General features: G+C 36.5%; 1 protein-coding gene across 2 annotated transcripts in view; it reads right to left on the bottom strand.

The window, feature by feature from the left end:
• The window catches only part of LOC311300095 (glutamate receptor ionotropic, kainate 5), a 104,112-nt gene that overhangs the window by 27,848 nt on the left and 53,183 nt on the right, over positions 1–23,081 (bottom strand). For both annotated transcript variants that reach the window (XM_084424210.1, XM_084424211.1), the window contains 9 exons: positions 21,503–21,600; positions 19,285–19,450; positions 14,675–14,853; positions 12,653–12,706; positions 7,949–8,110; positions 7,183–7,335; positions 5,627–5,731; positions 5,140–5,247; positions 3,614–3,817 (listed from right to left, as the gene is read on the bottom strand). In XM_084424210.1, coding sequence (XP_084280336.1) covers positions 3,614–3,817; positions 5,140–5,247; positions 5,627–5,731; positions 7,183–7,335; positions 7,949–8,110; positions 12,653–12,706; positions 14,675–14,853; positions 19,285–19,450; positions 21,503–21,600 — 1,229 coding nt within the window. The remainder of the gene's footprint in view (positions 1–3,613; positions 3,818–5,139; positions 5,248–5,626; positions 5,732–7,182; positions 7,336–7,948; positions 8,111–12,652; positions 12,707–14,674; positions 14,854–19,284; positions 19,451–21,502; positions 21,601–23,081) is intronic.

Genomic DNA, 23,081 nt, shown 5'->3' with positions numbered 1-23,081 from the left:
CACCAAATGTTTGGAGGTTTCACCATGAAAACAACTTCTCCTTGGTCTTTAAAAATGTCTGACATTAATTTAGTGATCAAATGTAGCATTCTTATGGAAATATGATAATATATTGTAATTATAATTTAAATTGGACTACTTTTCAAATTGTATTTCATAAAACAACATCTCAGGAAAATATTAAGGGGTTTCAAAAAAAAAAAAAAATTTCTGTTACAGAACAGGGCATTGATTTCATACATGTCCACTATAGAGGACATCAAGACTTAAATCATGTTTATCAGGCATTTTGTGAGACACAACAAGTGAATATGGAAATAAATTATACATCAATATTCCTATGAAATATTAGATATTATTTTTAAAATGTTGCCAATTATTACTACAATTATTACACTTCTTTTTTCATTAAATGTTGCTCCAAGAACACATTAAGGTGCAAATTAGATACAGTTTATAGATACATTGCATTGAATGGGAATATTAATTTATGGACATTTTACCCACATATTGCATAAAGTAAAATGGTGTATCAATTCATTCCGTTATTTCTTTCATAACATAGGTGAGAATAATCTTTATACAAATTTTGGTTGAAAAAATCCTAAAACCCCCAAATTTATTGGTGATTGAAAAAAAAATCCCATTGTTTTTGCCTATACATATAATTTCATGTCATTTTATTTTTTAAACAACTTAGTCCTGGTGTCCACTACAGAGGACATAGCATAACGTATGAATAAAATATTATTTTTCAAAAATGTTTTTTACCATTTGTTTATTGTGCTCTAAACAGTGTGATGACATGGAAAAAAACTAAATTCCAAAAACTTTTTTTTTCTGGGTCCCAGGAGGATATAGGAGCCGCCCCGTAAAAACGTATCTTTTTTGACAGAGGGTCAAATGAAGGTCTTTGAATGAAGGTTGAAAAAAAATGAAAATTGAAAAAAAAAGTGTGTGTGTGTTTGTTTGCAAAAAAACCTTTATAAACATTATAAATGAACCTCAAGGAACATATCAAAATAATATACAGTGAGGAAAATAAGCATTTGAACACCCTGCTATTTTGCAAGTTCTCCCACTTGGAAATCATGGAGGGGTCTGAAATTGTCATCGCAGGTGCATGTCCACTGTGAGAGACATAATCTAAAAAAAAAAAATCCAGAAATCACAATATATGATTTTTTAACTATTTATTTGTATGATACAGCTCCAAATAAGTATTTGAACACCTGTCTATCAGCTAGAATTCTGACCCTCAAAGACCTGTTAGTCTGCCTTTAAAATGTCCACCTCCACTCCATTTATTATCCTAAATTAGATGCACCTGTTTGAGGTCGTTAGCTGCATAAAGACACCTGTCCACCCCATACAATCAGTAAGAATCCAACTACTAACATGGCCAAGACCAAAGAGCTGTCCAAAGACACTAGAGACAAAATTGTACACCTTCACAAGGCTGGAAAGGGCTACGCGGAAATTGCCAAGCAGCTTGGTGAAAAAAGGTCCACTGTTGGAGCAATCATTAGAAAATGGAAGAAGCTAAACATGACTGTCAATCTCCCTCGCTGTCAAGCTCCATGCAAGATCTCACCTCGTGGGGGCTCAATGATCCTAAGAAAGGTGAGAAATCAGCCCAGAACTACACGGGAGGAGCTGGTCAATGACCTGAAAAGAGCTGGGACCACCGTTTCCAAGGTTACTGTTGGTAATACACTAAGACGTCATGGTTTGAAATCATGCATGGCACGGAAGGTTCCCCTGCTTAAACCAGCACAAGTCAAGGCCCGTCTTAAGATTGCCAATGACCATTTGGATGATCCAGAGGAGTCATGGGAGAAAGTCATGTGGTCAGATGAGACCAAAATAGAACTTTTTGGTCATAATTCCACTAAACGTGTTTGGAGGAAGAAGAATGATGAGTACCATCCCAAGAACACCATCCCTACTGTGAAGCATGGGGGTGGTAGCATCATGCTTTGGGGGTGTTTTTCTGCACATGGGACAGGGCGACTGCACTGTATTAAGGAGAGGATGACCGGGGCCATGTATTGCGAGATTTTGGGGAACAACCTCTTTCCCTCAGTTAGAGCATTGAAGATGGGTCGAGGCTGGGTCTTCCAACATGACAATGACCCGAAGCACACAGCCAGGATAACCAAGGAGTGGCTCTGTAAGAAGCATATCAAGGTTCTGGCGTGGCCTAGCCAGTCTCCAGACCTAAACCCAATAGAGAATCTTTGGAGGGAGCTCAAACTCCGTGTTTCTCAGCGACAGCCCAGAAACCTGACTGATCTAGAGAAGATCTGTGTGGAGGAGTAGGCCAAAATCCCTCCTGCAGTGTGTGCAAACCTGGTGAAAAACTACAGGAAACGTTTGACCTCTGTAATTGTAAACAAAGGCTACTGTACCAAATATTAACATTGATTTTCTCAGGTGTTCAAATACTTATTTGCAGCTGTATCATACAAATAAATAGTTAAAAAATCATACATTGTGATTTCTGGATTTTTTTTTTTTTAAGATTATGTCTCTCACAGTGGACATGCACCTACGATGACAATTTCAGACCCCTCCATGATTTCTAAGTGGGAGAACTTGCAAAATAGCAGGGTGTTCAAATACTTATTTTCCTCACTGTATACAAAACAAAAATCCATGTAATGCCCCCATAAAAAAACTTTGATATTGACCAAAAAAGCTTTAATGCAATTAGCTACATTTTATTAAAAGATAACAGTCAACCTTTGTCAACCTGAACGATTTAAAAATCACGAGTAGCTTGTCAAGCAAAGTAATTTCCCTAACACTAGGGGTGATCAATAGCAGTTCATTCTTCTTAAAAATCCCAAGTGTACCCCAGATATCTCTCAATCTGCTTAATTACTCCCTAATTGATTACTGAGAGATAGCTTTGTAAACCACATTCAAAGGGTGTCATCAAACGCTGGTGTCAAGGAAGAGCTGAATTGTGGGTCCATGGAGAGAAAGAGGTGTGTGCATACACAGTTTACATAAACAATACGCCAACATGTGACAACTGTGCACTGGCTTCAGCGGCTGTAATGGTATAGTGTCACGGAATAATTAGACACAGAAGGAACTAATTAGTATATGTGTGTGTGTTCAAAAGGACTTTGCCGAGACCTGCCACACTGGGGTTAATAGAATGACATTACCGTTCTTATTACTGCCGCCATTATTTTTAGCATTAGTGTGAAAAGCGATAATATCTGTAATCGTTACTCTAATGGAAACACCAGCAGGCAACGGTCCAGTGTTGAAATCCAGCTAGCTGCATACAAACATGCGAACATATAAAAGGCTCTAACAAATTTTAATAAAAAGCTCATTTTCAAAGACAATGCTTTAGAAGATTTAAAATCAATTATCAGGTGTGCAAAATTATTAAACATGATTAAATGTTATATTGAACATTATGTTTTAATAATGTTTGGAGGTTATTTCAAATGTTTTGATGAATAAACATACAATTACACCACCGTAAAAGCCCAATTGTTTCATTGAGGTTCAATGTGACTAGAAAGCGTCTCTGAATTTACACAATGTATCCACAGAGCTTAATTATGAACGTGTGTGCAGGCATGCATACCCTGTTGATTAATTCCCCCACCATGCCAGTCCATGACCCATTAGGTTCTGGAGCTCCATACAGGCCGTCATCCACCAGCTTGATCCGGAACGAAAACTTCAGTATGTCTGCTAGCTCCCGCAGCATATCCACGCAGAATCCCTCATACTGATCATTACCATGAAAGTTCTGGTAGTTTGCCTTGCGCATCACGTATGGATTCTCCTATAAAACAGGATGAAGGTAACATTTAACGCTGTAATATTCCACTCTAAATTTCCATACAGTGAAGCACCATAAACTCAATGAAAGTCAATAGCCTTACAGTGGAAGTGGCATTTTGATTGGTGTTAAGCCATGAAATGGCAGTAAAATCCAGTGAAACGGTGATTCCTTGGCCTTGACATGTGAAAGTACTTTTTGGCTGCAGCTTCTTGGTTTGAATGCATTATATCTTTTGAATGTATTATATCAGAAAAATGTGGCCTGTGGATAGCAAACCTATTTTCTTCTTTTTGCAAGCACATGATGCAAATAAGATGGTTAATAATGAAAGGATGACTTGTGGTTGTTTTGAATTATTATTATTTTTTAACAGAAAAAAGACAAGCAGTAAGCTATTTTAAACCCATTATAGTCAGATACATTTTTATGTTATAAGGAATTGCTTAAATGTGTTTGTTGCCTGGAAGCAACATTGTATGAAATTGGAATGAATAATGATGCAGTGAATATGGATGCAAGCAATGAAGGTGCTATATTTTTTTTTATACACTATACTTTCATAATGGGACAGAGTAAAACAGGACATTCAATAAAAATAAAAAATAATTTTTTTAGCACTGTTCTTTATGTTCTCCATCTAAAATTGACTGAATAGTGAGAAATAGGCATTCTATACCAGAATGTAACCAGATCGAAAGCTGGTGTAGAAATCTGGGTAAAATCATCCTATAGTGTGAGCTAGAACAATGTGCACTGATGATTTTTTCACAGTAAGAGCAGGAAAGTGCATTAAGAAAATAAATCAAATCAATTTTGATTTGATGTTGACTTTAAAATTACATTCATAATTGCATTCAACAGAGGAATGTAGGTTTGCTTAAACTGTGGGGCCAATTTCTGATGGCAAAAATGAGTCTAGTCTGAATCAATTTACGTTTTGAGATTATCAAATTGGAATCTACAAAGCTCTTACAATTACAAACTCAATAAAACAACATTATTATACTGTATAAGCTCTGTGTAAGATAGCAAGGCTTCAGAATTCCCTCATATTTTCTCTACTTTAAATATTTGTACAAATATTTGTAGCGTCCATAATAACATTCAAGACGCATTGGGTTTGGAGAGGTGCTGTTTGAAAAGACTTTTGCAACCTTTGAATCTGCAACGCTTGTACCAGTGAGTGCCAAATCCGAAAAAGCCCTATAAATTTACATTATCTCTTACATTCTGGTCTGAAATGCTCAAATGTTTTTTATTCACGTGCTGCTAAAGCCACAAAGCCCTGAGCATCATGGAGTCATAACTGGAGAAGTTCTTACCAGTATTGTGGTGACTGTGAGTGTCTTATTGGCTAACGTCTCAGATGCGTTGATGTCTAAAGACGTGGAGTTCATAGCCAACGTGTTATTGGAGTACCAGACACCAATCTGCACGTGAAAAGTAAAAAAGTTTTTAGAAGATGCTTTACTACAAATATTTTGCACAGTTAGAACTACTCGCATGAACAAATCTGTGTTAAATGAACTAAATAATATAAAATCATTTGTGACCCATTTGAAAACATGTTTGACCTCGCAAGGGGGAAACAGGCAGGAATAAACAAGTTCAGTGAATAAGACGAGGGGATGAAGGAGAGATAAAAGAGCATGAAGCGAGGGATCAATACTATGATCAATAAGAGAGGAGTGAAGTGGTGATTACTCCAGCTACCACCCATTCATTAGACCTCACAACCTCTCTCGTGATTCCGGATAAAATCCGGAGTTAGTGTTCATGAGAGTGTGTTTGTGTGTGAGTGTGCATTACCTCTTTGTGACCCCCCTTGAATTTCTCAAGAATCCGCAGTGTATAATTGGTCCTCTGGCCTTTGCTGTTAAACTCCACGCGGCCTGTTAGGCCGTCGTACTCTACCTAAAATGAAAAAGAGAGAGGGAGAATTTAAACCAAGGGTAACAAACAAGAATGACGTATTGCATTAATTCTGACCTACAATATTAAGGTAGAAATTATAGCACAGGCGGAGAAAAATATAGAGACAGCCAGAGGACAAGTGAGAGGAAAACTTTGAGATGATTAAGAAAGTTAAGGTGAAGTGTCATTTCTGCTCCACCGGCATCACCAATTGCAATTGCAAAAATAATGACTGTTTATATTATTATTGGCAAGTGAGGTAAACACTTGGAGTTATGGAGACAAACCGAAAACGGAGGACGAGAGGAGGTGTGGAGATGGTGCCAAATGGAGTGGTGAAGTGATGGAGTGATGGGCAAACTGCAAAACAGATGGAGGGACACAATGAACGAAAGACCGCACTTGTGCCTAGACAACACAAACATAGTCTAGGATCTCACAGTTTATAATAGCTGCATTAAAATGATAAAATACAAACAGGCCTTCAGACAGGTTGTGATAAACAATGGACATCTGGTGTTAAGGGCACAGTTATAATTGCTCTGAAACTAACGGCAGTTGTAAAATTACTATGGCTGAGTATAATCATAACAGAGGACGTAAAAGTCATTCTGCATTGGTCACCTGATGGCCGTCGATGGAGGGGACAATCAGGACTATTGTCCCAGTCACTGTGACAAAGGCAGCACATTACTCAAGTACTCAAGCTACTTGTGAAAAAAAAAAAAAAAAAGAGACATTTATTTGAAAATTGACATTTATTTGTGGTATAAATTAAATGACGTTTTGGAGTTTCCTATAAAAAAAAGTCCAGGGGCCTGTGATTTGAGTCAAATAACACCATATTTATTGAAAAAGAAAAATTTATTATAATAATTTTATTAGCATTTTAACTTTTTTTTTTATAATTCTTTCCTTAATTTATTACTATTGTATTTATTCATTTTATATATATTATTATATATAAATTTAGAGTTCATTTACTGTTATTGCTGTTTTCTGCGTAGTTTCACAGTGCTAAAACAGTGGTAAATGTTTCTTGATGGTGTTAAATGATGCACAACGATACTCAATGCACAATAATGCATTAGTCAAGGTTTAAATTTATTGCGGAGTAAATTGAAAAGCATCCATCATAAACTCTCTGTGTCTTGTATATCGACGCCAAGGGGAAAGATTACAGAGATATTTTTCCTTGGATTAACATGCACTGATGAATTCTGCGCAACGAGACCAGAACGTATTTTGAGAAAGTAGATGTGCTCAATTTTAATTTCATGTTGACTTTAACAGAGCCTATAAAAGCCAATAAGCAGATGCATGCAGAATCCCATCCAAATAAACCAGATTAAAACGGGCTTTCACAGCTCATCAGAGAAGACAGTAACAACAGCCGTAAAGACTTATCACTAAAGTCATCAAAAAATGGCTGCCATCAGGGTGACAAGTACCATGCGCAGGTAGTTCATGAGACTGGTGCCGTGCTGCCAGATGAGTGAGGAAGTGCAACTCAGAGGCTTCACTCCGATCTCCTGACTGCGGTTCAGCTCTCGCACTGCTCCGACCACCACATGAACTGCATCGAACATCAGCGCAGATGACAACTGTAGGCGGAGAGAGAACATGTATGAAACGAGACGAGAGATATGCCGAAGCCAAGACAGAAAGATGGTGGAGAAAGAAGAAGAAAAAGAGAATAAAGTAATGTAGAATTGAGAAAGACAGCAAATGAGGTCATTAGAGGGACAAGGAGACTTCACGTCTGTTAGGGGCCCTACAGCAACTGTCTTCCTCCTAAATTATGTTGTGTGGCGCACATCCTATTTGGACACATTTGAAAAAACCTTCTGGCAGAAATAACATCTCATTATTCCATTGAGTTAGTATTACTACGGTTTACGGGTTTTTTTCTTTTTCCATTTAAGCAAATCTCAGTAATGCAGTGGAATGTCAATCAAATGATTGAAATAGGCTCTTGGAATCTAAAAAGTATTTTTAGATGCTAACACAACCAAATAGATCACTGTTACTGATATCTCCTGACATATGTGGTTTTAATTGTTTGATTTAAAATAAGTTAACGAAATAATAAGCTCTCACACTTAAAGTAACACAACAAGTAAGTCTGCACTCTTTACCCGGATAGTTTGAATTGCCCCTGACCCTGAGTAATATATTTGTGAGTTGTAACGTTTCTTGAAAGTATTGTAAGCTCACCGCTGGACCAGGGTAGGGACTGAGGTCACAACCTTCCCTCCACGACAGGTTTAGACTTCTAATGAACTCCAGGTAAAACGGATGACTGCTGTTCAACATGGAGAAGCCAACAATATTTGATTGATCATCTACCACGTCATCCAACCTCAACAGAGGGAAATCCTGAAAGAGAGAGATCGAGAGAGAGCTATTTACTTGAAAAGTACCGTGGGCATACAATATTGTGGTTTTGGCGCTAAGAAATACTTTAATCACTTAAATTGCCATCTAGGAAAAAAGCCAATTCTTGGTATTTAACTGAACACTGCTGCCACTGTACTGAGAGTACACGCGAAGTCCTTTTGATGCGCATGCGCGACTTTCCTCATTATTGAAAACAGGCGCGATGTACTTACAACGGTGACGCGAAACAAGTGAGTGTTAAACAGTTAAAACATACAAAATACTCCGTTTTTTCACACAGTATTTGGTAAAAACTGTATTTTCTGTCGAACAGTTAAAAAGTACTGCGAGGCTCGCCCAATTTGGCCGCTGTACCGTGAACTAAGGTAAGTTTGACAGAATTCACTCTAGTCTAGCACCTTGTCAGAACTGCTTTGACGGTACCGTATACATATTTAAAATGGACAATTTTACCAATAAAAAGGGGTGTGTATATTATTTAAAAGTATTATTAATATAGTAAAGGTACTGTAATATTTAAGAGTATAGTTTATTTTTTATTTAGCCTACTGACGTTCAGAGTCATATTCAGTACTGGTGAAAATATAAGAACGAAATCATTAACCATTATGGATTCAGACTATTGAAACTGCAACGCATTAAATCTAGGTAAGTAGTTAGAGGTCTTAAAAGTAAAATGTAATTAGGTGTTTGATTTATGTATAATGGCATGATCACTGCATTTCGCAGGGTTTTGTTTTATCTTGGTTTATAATGATGTCGTGTGACCATAGACCGTAAATATGGACATAGTGTCCGTGACGTCACCCGTAAGTTTCTGAAGAGCATTTTTGAAGCATAAAGTGGGCGTCGCCATCTTGTCACTCCTGGATAAGAAAATGGCCAAAGAGGCGGGGCTTGGGTGAAGCTGAGGGGCCTGGTTGCTGAAACCACGCCCACCTAGCTCTACGAGATCGAGTTAGATCAGGCTAAGGAGCTAATGCTATGCTACTGGCAGTTCCGTTGTGCTGTGCCAAGTGTGCAACGCACAGGGCCTCCTGCTAAAGTGACCGCTGACTTGATGATGTAAAGCCAATAGTTAAAGTTAATGTTTTTGCCCTTAGAAATACTATAATAGTTAAAAGACATAGCTAAAAGTGAGACTTTATGTGTCGTGATGTTGTATTATTCTGCTAGTTAAAAATGTATTATGCAGTAACTTACAATATTGATCTGAGTGTGACAGTGATTCATGTGCATACATGGCCGCATCGCACGTGAAGTTCGTAGAAAGCTTTATTCAGTCCATTTTAAATTCTCATTTTTCATTATACATACATACCCTTTTCATCTCCGTGCGTGCCGCAACTCTGTCTGACGCACCCACCGCTAGCCTAGCTTAGTACAAAGACTGGAGGTAAACGGCTCCAGCTAGCATACTGCTCCCAATAAGTGACAAAATAACACCAACATTTTCTTATTTACATGTTGTGATTTGTATAGTCACAGCGTGTACAAATAACAAGGTCACATGAGACACAGCCATCTTTTATCGTAAACATACTGGGAACTATATTCTCAGAAGGCGAAGCACTGCTACTTGCTCGCAGCACCTGAGAAGCCCCATGGTGAGGAGCAGAGAGTAATAATAATATAACGGTACCGCAGAACGAGTGCAGTCTATATATATATATATATATATATATATATATATATATATATATATATATATATATATATATAATTTTTTTTAAATCTGAAAACTCCAAAAAGCAACAAAATTGTCAGACATCCATGAGTGCATGTTCACAGAGGAAAACAACTGAAAAACAGCACTGGTTGTTCTCTCGATACTCGGCGACGACGGAGGTATAATGCGTGTACTTAATTGAATGAAATAATCCCCAAAAAAGCACAAACACGGCAGAGATGCCAAGTTCAGTAGCTGGAATTAGCTGAGGTGACGTGACGCTAACAGACAGCAGACAAACGGCTAGAAGTGCTCCAGCCGCACTCCACCTGTCACTCAAGTGGCCACGCCCTTAATTATACAGAACTTAAGGCTTAATATAATTTAAACGGATGAGTTATAAAAAAATTCACCCCCTCAGAGTTGCCATGAAGCGCAAAATTAGCTATATAGACCAAACCCAATTTTTGTTCCAGGCTGCAAACATATTTTTTTTCTGCTGTAAAGTTGGGCATTTTAACATGGGGAGATATATGGAATTGACCCCCTTTTGGAGCCTGTCTCTAGCGGCCAGTTGATGAATTGCAGTTTAATTCATTTCCGTGTTGGCTTCACAAGAGAGACTTGATGGTTGCCGCTCGAGTGTGACCTCTACTCTATAGTGGCCTACACCATATAACATTTCAATTCTATGAGATTGCAAACTTAAAGATAGGTTTAATACATTTTAAGTGAAATCAAACCACGTTATTTAACAGCAATAATTGAATTACTGATGAACTCACTTGACAGTTTAGAAAATATTCTAGAAATGACAAAAAGGGATGCAAGAGTGACATTCAACATAATAATGAAACCATTTTTACAGTATAAAACTATATTACAATGGAGGCACCATACATAACATCACACGTTTAGTGATTTGGTAAATGTGTGCTTCACTCAAATGCAATTTTTACATATTATTCAGAAAAGGTCTAAATATTTTTGTTTTTTTAAATAGCTATATTTGCTTGGCCAGTTTTTTTGCAAATAAATGCTGCTCCCTACGGGTTTGGTAAAACCCTCATCCATAAATAAATAGTAATTTACTGAAGGCAATACTCAACCCAGCTAGAATTTCACTCGACATAAGTGGTGCCCATTGGGAACGTTCAAGGAAAATATTAAAAATGGGCTCAAATTGTTTTAGAAAAGGCTTTTTTTTTTTTTTGTATCATGGCTTTCACCTTGTCTGCCAAATCAGTCAGTCCTTGTGCTTTCTCACCTACAGGCAAGTGGATAATCCCAAGAGGTACAGTATGTTTGTCACTAGTACAGTCAACAAAGACTTTTTCTATAGCTGTGTAGAAGCAGTGGAAAAGCTCTTGGTGGATCCATCAATTGGTTTTAGATTATTTACCACAAAACATTTGCTTTCTATAGCTGAAGGAGGATCTAACGCCGCCTCAGTTTTTCATAAAAAGCTTCCTATATGTCTGCATATATTGATTCCCAAGACTCTTAAACCTTCTGAATTCCAGGTGAATGTCAAGAGAAGCCGGAGAATGTTCTTATGTCATTGACTCCTTCAGCAGCATTACATCCTTTTGATTTCTCTTGAGGATGCTCCTAGTACAGTTTATAAATGGAGTTATGACAGATACCGTGACTGTTTTTGAAGGGCTTGATAATGGCAAGTGTCTTTCATCTTTAGTTTGCTCTCAATTAGATTGTTGACAATGTGCATCTGACAAGATGATGACCTTATTCAAGACGCACTTAACTTTAGAGACTGCTACTGAAAGCCATCACTCAACAGCCACCAATGAATCTAGCATACAACTGCAATATTGCCTTGTGGTTGTCTGCATTTTTCCCTGAACTTGGGGAAAAGCTTGCCAAAGTCAGATTGATAAAAGGCTAAGCTTAAACTTGAATGTTCAAATGAGCTGTTTCATAAGGAGAAGAAAAAAAAGACTGTATTTAATTTAATTACACTTTTTATAAGATATGTACATCAAAAAATATTTATGATGCCATGACAACACTTAAAAATGGTGCATTAATAAATTTAAAAAAATCACACAAAAATGTAATTCAACTCATCTTCTTTCACACTCATATTCATGTATCTTTAGACCTTTTTCAGTTGGCATGCTCTTAGCAAAATTGCTGCCTTACTGCAGAATGAGCTCTGGCTTCCTCCCAAATACAAAAATAAATAAAAATGTCATAAAAAATGCATGTTAATAAATGTAATCTCTAAACGTTTTACATATCAAATATTTGCCATTTACTGAGGCCATGTTTGGACAGTCTCAAATCTTATCTTCCACGATTCAATTTGCCTCTCAAGGTCAAATGATTTAGCCCTCCTCACTTTCCCCCAGATTCACAGACAAGGCTTAGGCCTAGTCCCAGACTAAAATGCATATTTTAGCTGTTTTAACTGAAAGCAACTTGCACTGACATATCTTAACATATGTCAGTGCCACTGTTTGGTCTCAAGATGCACATGAGTATGGTTTTTTTTCTTTCTAAGGCATGTTTATAAAAGCTACTTAAATGCCCTAATTGAACTAAGGCCTAATCCTGGCTTAATCTAAGCCCTGTCTGTGAAACCTTTGAAGCCTTTAACTTGTAACAGTGGTATTAAAATCCTAAGCTCACAACAGAAGCATATGCGACCTCAAAACAAGGACATAATCCACCTCATCCACGATGATAATGATAAACGGCATTGATGCGCTGTGCATCTGTGATGAGCTGGTTAATGGCCAGCCCTGCCATCGCTGTTAGTGGAAGAAAGTGGGTTAAGGGGAGAAAGGGTAGTGTGTCATTTTTCAAAGTGAAAAAAGGGGGTTGTTTACCATTGTGGTGAGAATATACTTGTAGAAGGCTGATGTCATGCCTAATTCTGAGGCCTAGAGAAAGGGAGAAACAGCAAGAGATATGTTGTATATCAGAAGTCTAATTATAATCATAATTCATTCTACATTTGCACAGTTGAGTCATGTCAAGTTTTTATCTCTGTCTGTCTGTCTGTCTGTCTCAGTTGTGTTGAATACAATAGTCTGAAAATGTTAATTAAAGTCCCATTTAAACCTAGAATCCCATATAAACTAAGAAAAAATTTGATTTTGTTTAAAAAAGGTAAAATTCTCAATAAAACACCATATCAGCTAGTTTGGCATAATCTTACATTAGAACTATTTAACAGTAAATAAAAGTAAATGGAACACCATTGTTCTGAATATTTTAATTCATTTGGGGAATCATGTGAGTCAAGTCAAATTGCTGAAGTGTCAAGGTGGTGTAACCACCATTCAAGGAGTCATTTTGTTAATATTAAGAAGACCATGTGACAGGAAATTATATCACAGAGATGGACCTCCGGTGAAACTAACTGCTGCATGCAAATGTTATTAACTCTCTTTAAAAATGTGAGATAATTTGACAATTTTAGAGTATGGTCAGGTATTCTTAAGTATAGCCTATGTCAAATGGTATGACCCCGGGAATACATTGATAATTCATTATATTATAAAAATGATTATTAACTTTAAAAATTACATTTTAAATATTACCACCAAGGCCACATGATTACATAGGTGTCCATGATAATGCCTGTCAAATTTGATTTTAAACTGAAATGTCAAATGGTGCAACCGGTTACACTTATTCACTCTTATTACAAGCCTTTCTTTTAGGGACCAATTTAGTCAAATATCACTTGTTTATGATGCTGATTAAAAAAGTAATATAAACTAACCTACTATTTAGAACTCTTTTCAAATGTTCAATGTAACCAATATAACCTCATTGGTTCTTGTGGAAGCTCAAACCTGCTGCGTAACACGAGAATGAACCTCATTGGTTCTTACGGAAGCTTAAACATGCTGCGTAACACGAGAATGAACCTCATTGGTTCTCGCTAAAGCTCAAACGTGCTGCGTAACACGAGAATGAACCTCATTGGTTCTCGCTAAAGCTCAAACGTGCTGCGTAACACGAGAATGAACCTCACTGGTTCTCGCTAAAGCTCAAACGTGCTGCGTAACACGAGAATGAACGTCATTAACTCTTTTCAGTTTTTTCTTTTTTCTTTCAGCATTGACAAAAATAAGACCACCTCTGCTGAACTTGTTGACTGTCATGCTTGATTTTTAGTCACAATTTCTTCAACAAACAATGGCCTTTGACTCTAGAAGCAACATGGTCAGGTTTTTGTCAATTGGCGTAACCAGTATTTTTCATAAAAATATAATTAAATACAGGAAAATTTATGTGGAATAAAATTGAATAATCTAGTTTAGTGTAATAACATGTTTTAAATATTATTTTTTTTACATAATTTGAGATTTAAAATTTAAAAATTAAGATTATTTATTAAACACAGGTGTTTTCAGCATATGTTCTGCCAAATATTGCAAAACCACATTAAAAATTACATTTAGAGAACTAATAAAATCTATTTTCGTGTGATATATTAAAATGAAGTATTTATTGTACTTACATGCCATATAGTTGGATAAAATATTTAATATTTCTCATTCTTTGGCAGTTACAGTACACCATTTGACACATTCAGGTACATTCAGTCTGAACTTTCGTAAAAAATGGTGCAAATGACATAAAATCAACATAAATACACTATGCACATTTTAACATACCTGATGCATGCTTTTAAAACAAGTTTTTCGAATTTCTCATCTTGACAAACCTTATTTGTCACTGACCCAAATATGAAATTAATTTTTTCAATGCAACTCATCAAATTGGATTTAAAAAAAGTACCGGAAAAAATAAAATATTCTTAAATCAGAAAAAAGTCAAATGCATTAGTGGCCTCTGATTTATGGACCCCTAAATGACCTAAATAACCCACATACCTTCTTTAATATTAGTATAGACACTGATGCATTAGCATCAATGATAATAGTTGCAACTTTGTCATCACGGATTTCCTTCAGCAGGGGGGTGGGGTCCAAGTTTTCATCAAGCATTCTGACTGAGAGTGTTTCCCGGGATATGAGGAAGTGACGCACAAGCTCCTCCAATCGCAGCAGGCCTGAGGGTATAGCATAAAACCCCAAAAATACTTTATACTACTCCTTTGTATAAGCATTTTATGAAAACATTCTCAATATGTATTCACAATATATAACAATACATATATTTGTAAAAAATGAGTAAAGCTCTAAAGTAAATATTATAATTCTTTGTATATCAGAATGGCCGTTCAGCATAAATGTCACGTCGACACATTAAAATAAATGTCATGTAACCATCTAAAACCTTTTAACAACTTTCATAAACTGTCAGTTGCAGTAAACCTTACCTTTCTTTCCACCCCGCTCCTCCATATTAAAGTCAGTGACTATCGAATTAAGTGACTTTGAGAGCCAATAAAGTTAATTCTGTATGTACATAAATTTGTGCTCTAAGCCACCACAAAATCTATATGGTGAATTCATTGATTTTGGACTGCAGTCAACAAGATGCACAGCTAACGATAACAGCAGGGTGAAGTGATGAAAGGGTGCTTTCTCACAAAAACAAACAAAAATTACCTCACCACTATGTGGTGGTATCCATGCTCTCTCAAACATCCACATTAGTAAGAAACCAATGTGTAGATGAGCACATCCATGCATGCTAATGTGCACAGAGAACTCAAACGTGCCTGCACAAACACAACTGCCTGCATCTTAAACAGACAAACACTCTCTTACACTTGAACATGAGCACAGGCTGCAGTAATTATATGGATAAGCATGGGATAAGCGCAGATATGCAAACAGCAGGAAACAGTGGTGCATAAAACTGTAGCACCATTACCCAGACCATACCAATCAAGTAAGAGCTGCTCGTATCAGCAAGTCACGAGAGATCAACTTGCAGTCAGCATTGTAACAGCTCATATACGTTTCACTCTGGTGCACCAACTACTACTCATTAAGCTTAGTCAATAAAGTAACAAATACAAATTAATATTGCTTCTTGTTTGTCTGCATGATTACACAATCCTCAATGCGACATCCCTCAAATCAGAGTGAATACGAACAGCACTACTTTATGGACAGTATGGACAGTATTTTTTATATACCAGTGATAATCACCTGACATCACCTGAAAGCCAGGTGTGCTTTTTAAATTGTGCCTCCAATTGTGCCTATATTAACAGTTAAACGTATTAAATAAGGTAAAATCGGATACAAGGGGGCTAAAGGCACACCCTAAGAATAATTTGCTCGTCACTACTCCCATAGTGTATGAATGCAGAAAAAATGTGTTTTTATTGAACATTAATTCAAGTTTCTATAAAGCCCCACTGTAGTCAATAACTTTATCCCTTAAAACTCATCTTTGATCACCAAAAATGACATATTAAAAAAAAGATCCAAAAAAAAAGTCTTAAACTAGCTTGAATGTAACTCTCCACCCTTGCTTCATTTACTATACGCGGAACCATCAATATGTAAATGAGCCCCGCCTCCACTCACTCATACAGGCTCGTTTACAAGTCGACATATCAGAATGGTAATGCGTTTTATGTTTTGCTCTCTACATCGTCGGACACATAACGGTAATTAATATGATTAGCCTTTTGCTTGACTACGTTATCAAACAGCTAATAATGTGTTGCTAATGTTAGACAAACCATGTTCCCATTCACCACCTCAGAGTCAGGCAGCTGCCTTCTGAAAATCAGAATCCTTAGAAACGTTTAGAACAACTCAGAACGTCAGTGGAGAAAGGCATATAGTTCATCATAACATCGTAACATACATCAAATACATAATTCACCTGTTTTTCCATATCAACAGAAAAATATACTGGGATAACCTGGCTTTTCTTGAGACTCCCCTGCTTCACAGTTAATGATATGCTAAAGCCCGCCCACACATTGACGTGATTGGTTACAAGGTAGTTTGTGATGTAAGAAACGCCAGCAATTTCAAACCGTCTTTTTTTTCACTGCAGTTTTAAAGAGAAAATGGTGTTGTTGACTTGTTAATTTTCACATGGTTTGTCCTAAAGCATATTCAAAACACCACATAGACATATAAACAACATTAAAAGCTTCAACAAATGTATGAGGTGCCAAGCTGGGCCTATTATTACCCCACACAAAAGGCACAAAGTATTGTTACAAATACTTTAGCTAAAATAATATGTTTTGCATAATGTCTAAGTTAATACTTGTTCAAAACAATCACTTTAGCAAGTTTGTACTATTTTCGGTTTATTTTGATAAATAAAATAATTAACTTTTGTTCAGTAAATCTATTGTCATTTAAATGGTCATTTTTAAAAATACAGAAACAAAGTTATTTAGTAAAGATTCTGAAAGAATTAAATGAGATTCCACAATAATTTAATACAACTTTACAGTAGTAACAAATAAGTATGACATTTTAATATATGATATGATTAATAATATATTTTTAATAAGATGGTCTCATTATAAATATGGTGATTATTTCTAAGGTGGACACCCCATTTGATATTTACTATCTGAATCTAACCATGTCATGTCAACAACTGGAAAAGTCAGCCAGCTATTTCTCATGTTAGCCTAATTATTGTGCCTTTAGCCTAGGGGTGGGCGATCTTCCCAAAATGTCATACAATGATCTTATAACAAGCAATCACGATTTCGAATTATGAGATATACTATAGAGAATATCCAGACTGGAACAAGCCTATGGACTTTGGAATACTGTGGAATGCATTTAACAATCAGTTGTCAAAATAGTCATTAAACCCTGTTAAACTTTAAAACACTGCATAGTCTTCACTGTATGAATTACATTTACATTGATTCTTATTATAACTACTAAAAACTACAAAAGTTATTCAGTCAAGAGCAGTAAGTGATTTTGTCTTTCTCTTTGTGTGTAACATTAGTAACACTGACTGCAGCTTTAAGACCGAATGCATGGATCTAATATAATGGCACGCATCCGATTTCTTTCACAACTGTTTATTCACTGAAAACATAACTGACTGTAAATACTCACCAAGACGGGACATTTTGACAAATGTTTGTGTATTTTTGACCATTTAGGCGTGCCTCTGAAACCCCAAGTATTCTTTGCTCGTCCGTCTTCCGCTCCATCTCGCAGCTCACACAGAAAGATCAGTCTCTTTCGCAGTTTAATGCGGTTTAATAAATCTTTTTAATATAAAGCCTGTCCCGCAGTAGACTGCATTTTACGTCATTCACGTTACGTGGTTTGACTGATTTGGACATTACGTTTGGGCTATTAAGGAGGGGCGAAAGCACACCCCTTTAAAGGAAAGGAATGGCATGCGGCACAATGATCATTTTATCTTGTTATAATGGTTTCATAATCGTTGGAAGCCAAATTGAAAGTGAAACTAAAATTTGATTCATTGCACATCCCTACTGCTGTTGAATTGTTTTTCAAATGTGTCACCACGCATGAAAGACATTGGCCAGTCAGCACAGCCATCTAGTAGGTAGTCATTGCTGTATTTTAACATTATTACGAGGACATAAAAGATCACAATCTCTACGATTCGCTTTAAAAGTTGGACGTGGATGAAAATCGTCAGATCGCCCACCCCTGCTTTAGCCCCAACAGCAGGTACGCGTTTTACCCCAAATACCATACTTTCACATATTCTTTCGTTTTTTAAAAACTGTTGCTTTAATTACTTTGAACAAAACTAAAAATGATTAACAAGTCCTTTGTCTCAAAATATAGACATTCATTTTATCGATTCTCGTTTGCAACATAAATCTACAACATTTAAAAAAACACATTTAATGTTAGATCAAATTAGCGCAGAATCAGCTTTGCGTTGCTGTCGACGATTTTGTCAAGGATCAGCCAAATTTCCACGTGTATCATCAAAATGTGGTTGTTTAGAAAACTGCTGAGGTGAAATTTTTTTTTGCCATCTGTTTTAAAAGAGAATAAAGTAAAATGCTCCTTTTACCCCCGTGTGCCTTTAGCCCTGTTGGACCATACAGTTTGATAATGTTACTTTGGCCTTTATGCTACTTTTATTTGTTGGGACAATGGGATATAGAACGAGATAGGTGATCAGGAAATAAAAATTGTTCATTTTAAAATGTTTGAACTTGCACTACTGTGAAGAAATGCATGCGTGCTGCTAACTTCTAGGCCACAGCGACAACATTTTTACTGAATATAATGTCATTATCATCATCATGCAGAAAAAATGTATCCATAAGAATAAAGCTAATGAATGGTTTAATCTTATAAAAATATGTAATTTGCTGAAGCAGTGGCATCGGCGTTAATAACATAATAAAATAGGCACCAAGCCTAAGGATAATGCACTTATGTAAAAAATAAAATTAATTGCATTGTGAATCGGCTACTGTGAAATGAATTGGAAAAGGTGCTGTGAACAATGAACAATTCAGCTTGATCTATAACAGCTGAATGAAAGAATGGGCAGTTCATAGTTGATGGTGCCAACCCTTTCCCTGCAGACTTACATTCTGCTTTGGCACAGATCAGGCTGGCCGTCGGGTAACTGAAAGAGTGCAGAATGGCACCGATGGCCAAGCTTAAGTCCTCGTTGCTAGGATACAGCGTCACTGAGGCAAAGCGCAGATATGGCAAGCGTGGAGTCTCCTCTGGACCGATCTTGATGTGAGGGATCTGGGAGGAACAGACAAAAATAAAGACAATTTAGAAGAATAGATTGTGTGATTGACCCACACAGGTTTTTCATTGGCTGATGCCAATATCTAAAGCAGCGGTTTTCAATCTTGCTCCTGGGTACCCACAGCACTGCACATTTTTTTATGTCAACCTTATTTATCGCACCTGATGCAAATCATTAGCTCGTTAGAAAGGAGCTCCATGAGGTAAAGGTGTATTCATGCCTTTTTTTGGGGGGAATTACCGTAATTATGAGATTCCCACTTGTAAAAAGTGTTTGCGTCCTCGTAGAACTCATAATTACAACTTTTCTGAGCGCTCCGACTAGTACCTTGTGACCGTCGTACCACCTGACCGCTGCAGATTTATTCTGCCATTGGTAGTGTTGCTATAGAAACGCATAATTCTGGGGACGAGTAGCTCAGAGTTGAAAGTCACGTCACAGGTTTTTAATTACGGTAATTACGACATGCCGTGAATGCAGCATAAACTGAGCATGTCAGATAAGAGAGACATATAAAATGTGCAGAACTTAAGATTAATAATAATAACACATGAATCTTGCGCACCGAATAAGCATATTAGAACGATTTCTGAAGGTAGTAATGACTGAGTAATGGCTGCTGAAAATTCTACTTTGCATTAAATTACATTTTAAAATATAATAAAATAGAAAACAGGTATTTTAAATGGTCGTATTTTCGGTCAATATTTTCCATATATCAGATTAATGCAGCTTTGTTGAGCAAGAGACAGTTTTAAAAAACATTTAAACCCCAAACTTTTGAACGATAATGGCGAGATGTGTATATATACAACCAGATTTACATTTTCATAATGAAATGTGTTTTTGAATGTAATCACTTATTGAATTTTTTTTTTTTTTTTTTTTAAGTAAAAAATTATAATGTTACAAATGATTATTTCTATGGCAGTTCACTTTCAGCAATGAGAGTATGGTTGTGCGCTATTCAGAATTGAACTGAATGCCTTGTAAATTCCAATTCAGGTCCAACATTTAAAGGAGCTGTATGTAAGAAATGTATTTCAATTAATCATAAAATGGCCCTGATATGTCACTAGACATTAAGAAATCATGTTCAGTTCATCACTGACAACAGTAGTCCGGCCAGGATATTGTCATTTAAAAAGTGAAGTTGCAGCCCTCAACTGATGTTGATGTTGTCATGTTGTGTTTTGGCCTGAAGCGCCACCCTCCACCTATCTACCAATCACGAAGTCAGTAGTGTTTCGGCATCCGGGTTGCCAGCTCTGCTCTAGTTACCACAGCTGCAGCTACAAACGTTCTTGCTGGATCCTGCAGCCTATCTGGCAACCTTGAGTCAGGGGGGAGGGGGAGGGGATACATCGCTCTACAGTAATTTGAAAGTGATTGCAGTACCAGTTTTGGCCACAATCTTACATACGGCTCCTTTAAATTGAGGTAGCAGACAGAATGTTGAAGTGCAAAATTAACTTTATTTTTTAAACTTTCTAAAGTCTTGACAGTTGAAAAAGTTTTAAAGCCTTGAAGTGTTTATTGGCCTTACTGACAGAGTGATAGAATGACAGGTAAACTATTGGATGATTGTCTCCTTTTTCTTTAAAGCGCTATCTAAAAAGCCAGCATTGTTTAATTTATTTTTTATTTAGTAATTTCCAGGTTTAAATTATATTGAAAATGCAGACCACACTGTGTATAAATATAATACAATTTAATGATAGTAAATTAGGTGTACACAAAATGACTGAAATGAAAAGCACGGTCATTTTACGCAGTATTAAATTGTTAATTGGCTGAGTGGGCACCAAAACGGCCAGATATCGGCCAATTAATCATCCTGGCTGATATATCATTCTCTCTAACCGTAAGGAAGGAAGAAGACAGAGAAAATATGGGAAATTAGGTCAGAGGGAGAGATGCTTTTCAAGCAGCAAAGCAAAGGCACACAGGAAATAATGGCCTGTGGCTGAGGAGCAGTGTAAATTTATCATCTCAGGAAATGCTCTCACAGACACATACGCAAATGCACTTCCTTTCATTCTCACCTCTTTTTCCCCACATATATGACTGACAGTGGATCCAGAAGCAGGACTAGAGGCAGGACCAATGACAGAGACCACTCCCTTTGGCAAGATCTGACACACTTGGAGGGGTAAAGATATATTATTAGAAAGAGACAGATAAATAGAGCTACCATGAGAGAGCTAGAGAGCAGGGTGATAGAGCAAGACAGTGACTGAATGAGAGAGGGACAGGGTTGAGAGAGCGAGAGACAGACATTGCAGTGAGCAGAGAAAAAGCCAACATCTTGGATGCCGTCCAGTTCTGTGTCCTGTTCCTAGATGATATATCAAATTAGGAGTCAATGCAAAGCTCTTTTTGATTAATTACATCAATAAGCACAACACAGATTTATGCTCTGCCTACAGGAGATTGCTGCTCTAATTCTACAGAAGAACGAGTAGGAGAGAGAGAGAGAGAGAGAGAGCACGGGGTGTATATTTAGATGAAAAGATTTTTTTCTTGCTTGCTTTTGAACTGTTGCATTGAAATGTTCAGGGCACTGTGCATGTGTGACAAGGCTATGTAATTCATTTTGTGACAAATGAAAATCTTTTATCCTCCTGTTATATTCACATGCGGTGAGTGTGTGTTATCAGTCCATTTCAGTCCAATGGTTAAAGTGAACCTTTTATTTTCCTTTTTATTCTTGGTCTTATTGTGCACAATTCAGCAGTGCAGATTATTCTAAAGAGAAAAAAAACGTCTTTCATCAACTTTCTCCACTGAAAATATTGTTAACCAGCAGTCAAATGACTTAAAAAAATGTTAAAAAAAATTGTAGACGGCTTGCCATAAGTTAATTAAATGTTGGTTAACAATATAATGTAATATATAAATGCATTAAAAGAAATCACTCAAACTTGACCTTTAACTTTCCATACAAAAAGCATCCTGTAAACTCCATTCTGTTATGGAACGTACTATTTTTATAATCCAATTAATTTCTGATTGGTAATTCAGCACTAAATCTTGCCAAATAGTTAATTTAATTTGATAATAGAACTACACGATTAATCGTTGAAAGATCGCAATCTCTATTCAAACACCCGCGCGAGAGAGCAGTTACGTATAGCTATAGGTATGAAACCGCATCACAAACAGTCTTTTCATCTACACAGTGTCAATATTTATGTTACAATACTGTAATTCAAATTATCACCGAAGTACTGAGATAAAAGTTTATAGTTTGGATATAAACACTAATGTCTGCAGTAGTGTAATAGAGTGAATCACCTTTTGAGTCAAGTAACTTGACGCTTCAAATAAATATTGTATCAATTACAGCATTACACCAGTAGGTGGCGACAAGTGATTATTCAAATTTTTTATTTGTCATTGAATTATTAATTTGAGAGATTTGTTCAAAAACACTGATTCATCCAGTAATGAAACAAGTGAAGTCTTTATGAGTGAGTCATTGAATCATTCATTCATTCAGACCGATTTACAAAAAAATTATAACAATTAAATCTAGTCTAAGACTGCAACAATTTAACATGGGTGAGAAAACATGATCTCAAAAAAAAAAGAAAAAAAAAAAGTGATTCTCAATTTATCCAG

Source organism: Rutilus rutilus (genome assembly GCF_951802725.1).
Source record: "Rutilus rutilus genome assembly, chromosome: 11".
Taxonomy (NCBI): Eukaryota; Metazoa; Chordata; class Actinopteri; order Cypriniformes; family Leuciscidae; genus Rutilus; species Rutilus rutilus.
The sequence above is the reverse complement of the archived record's forward strand: the minus strand, read 5'-3'. Positions and strand labels throughout refer to the sequence as shown.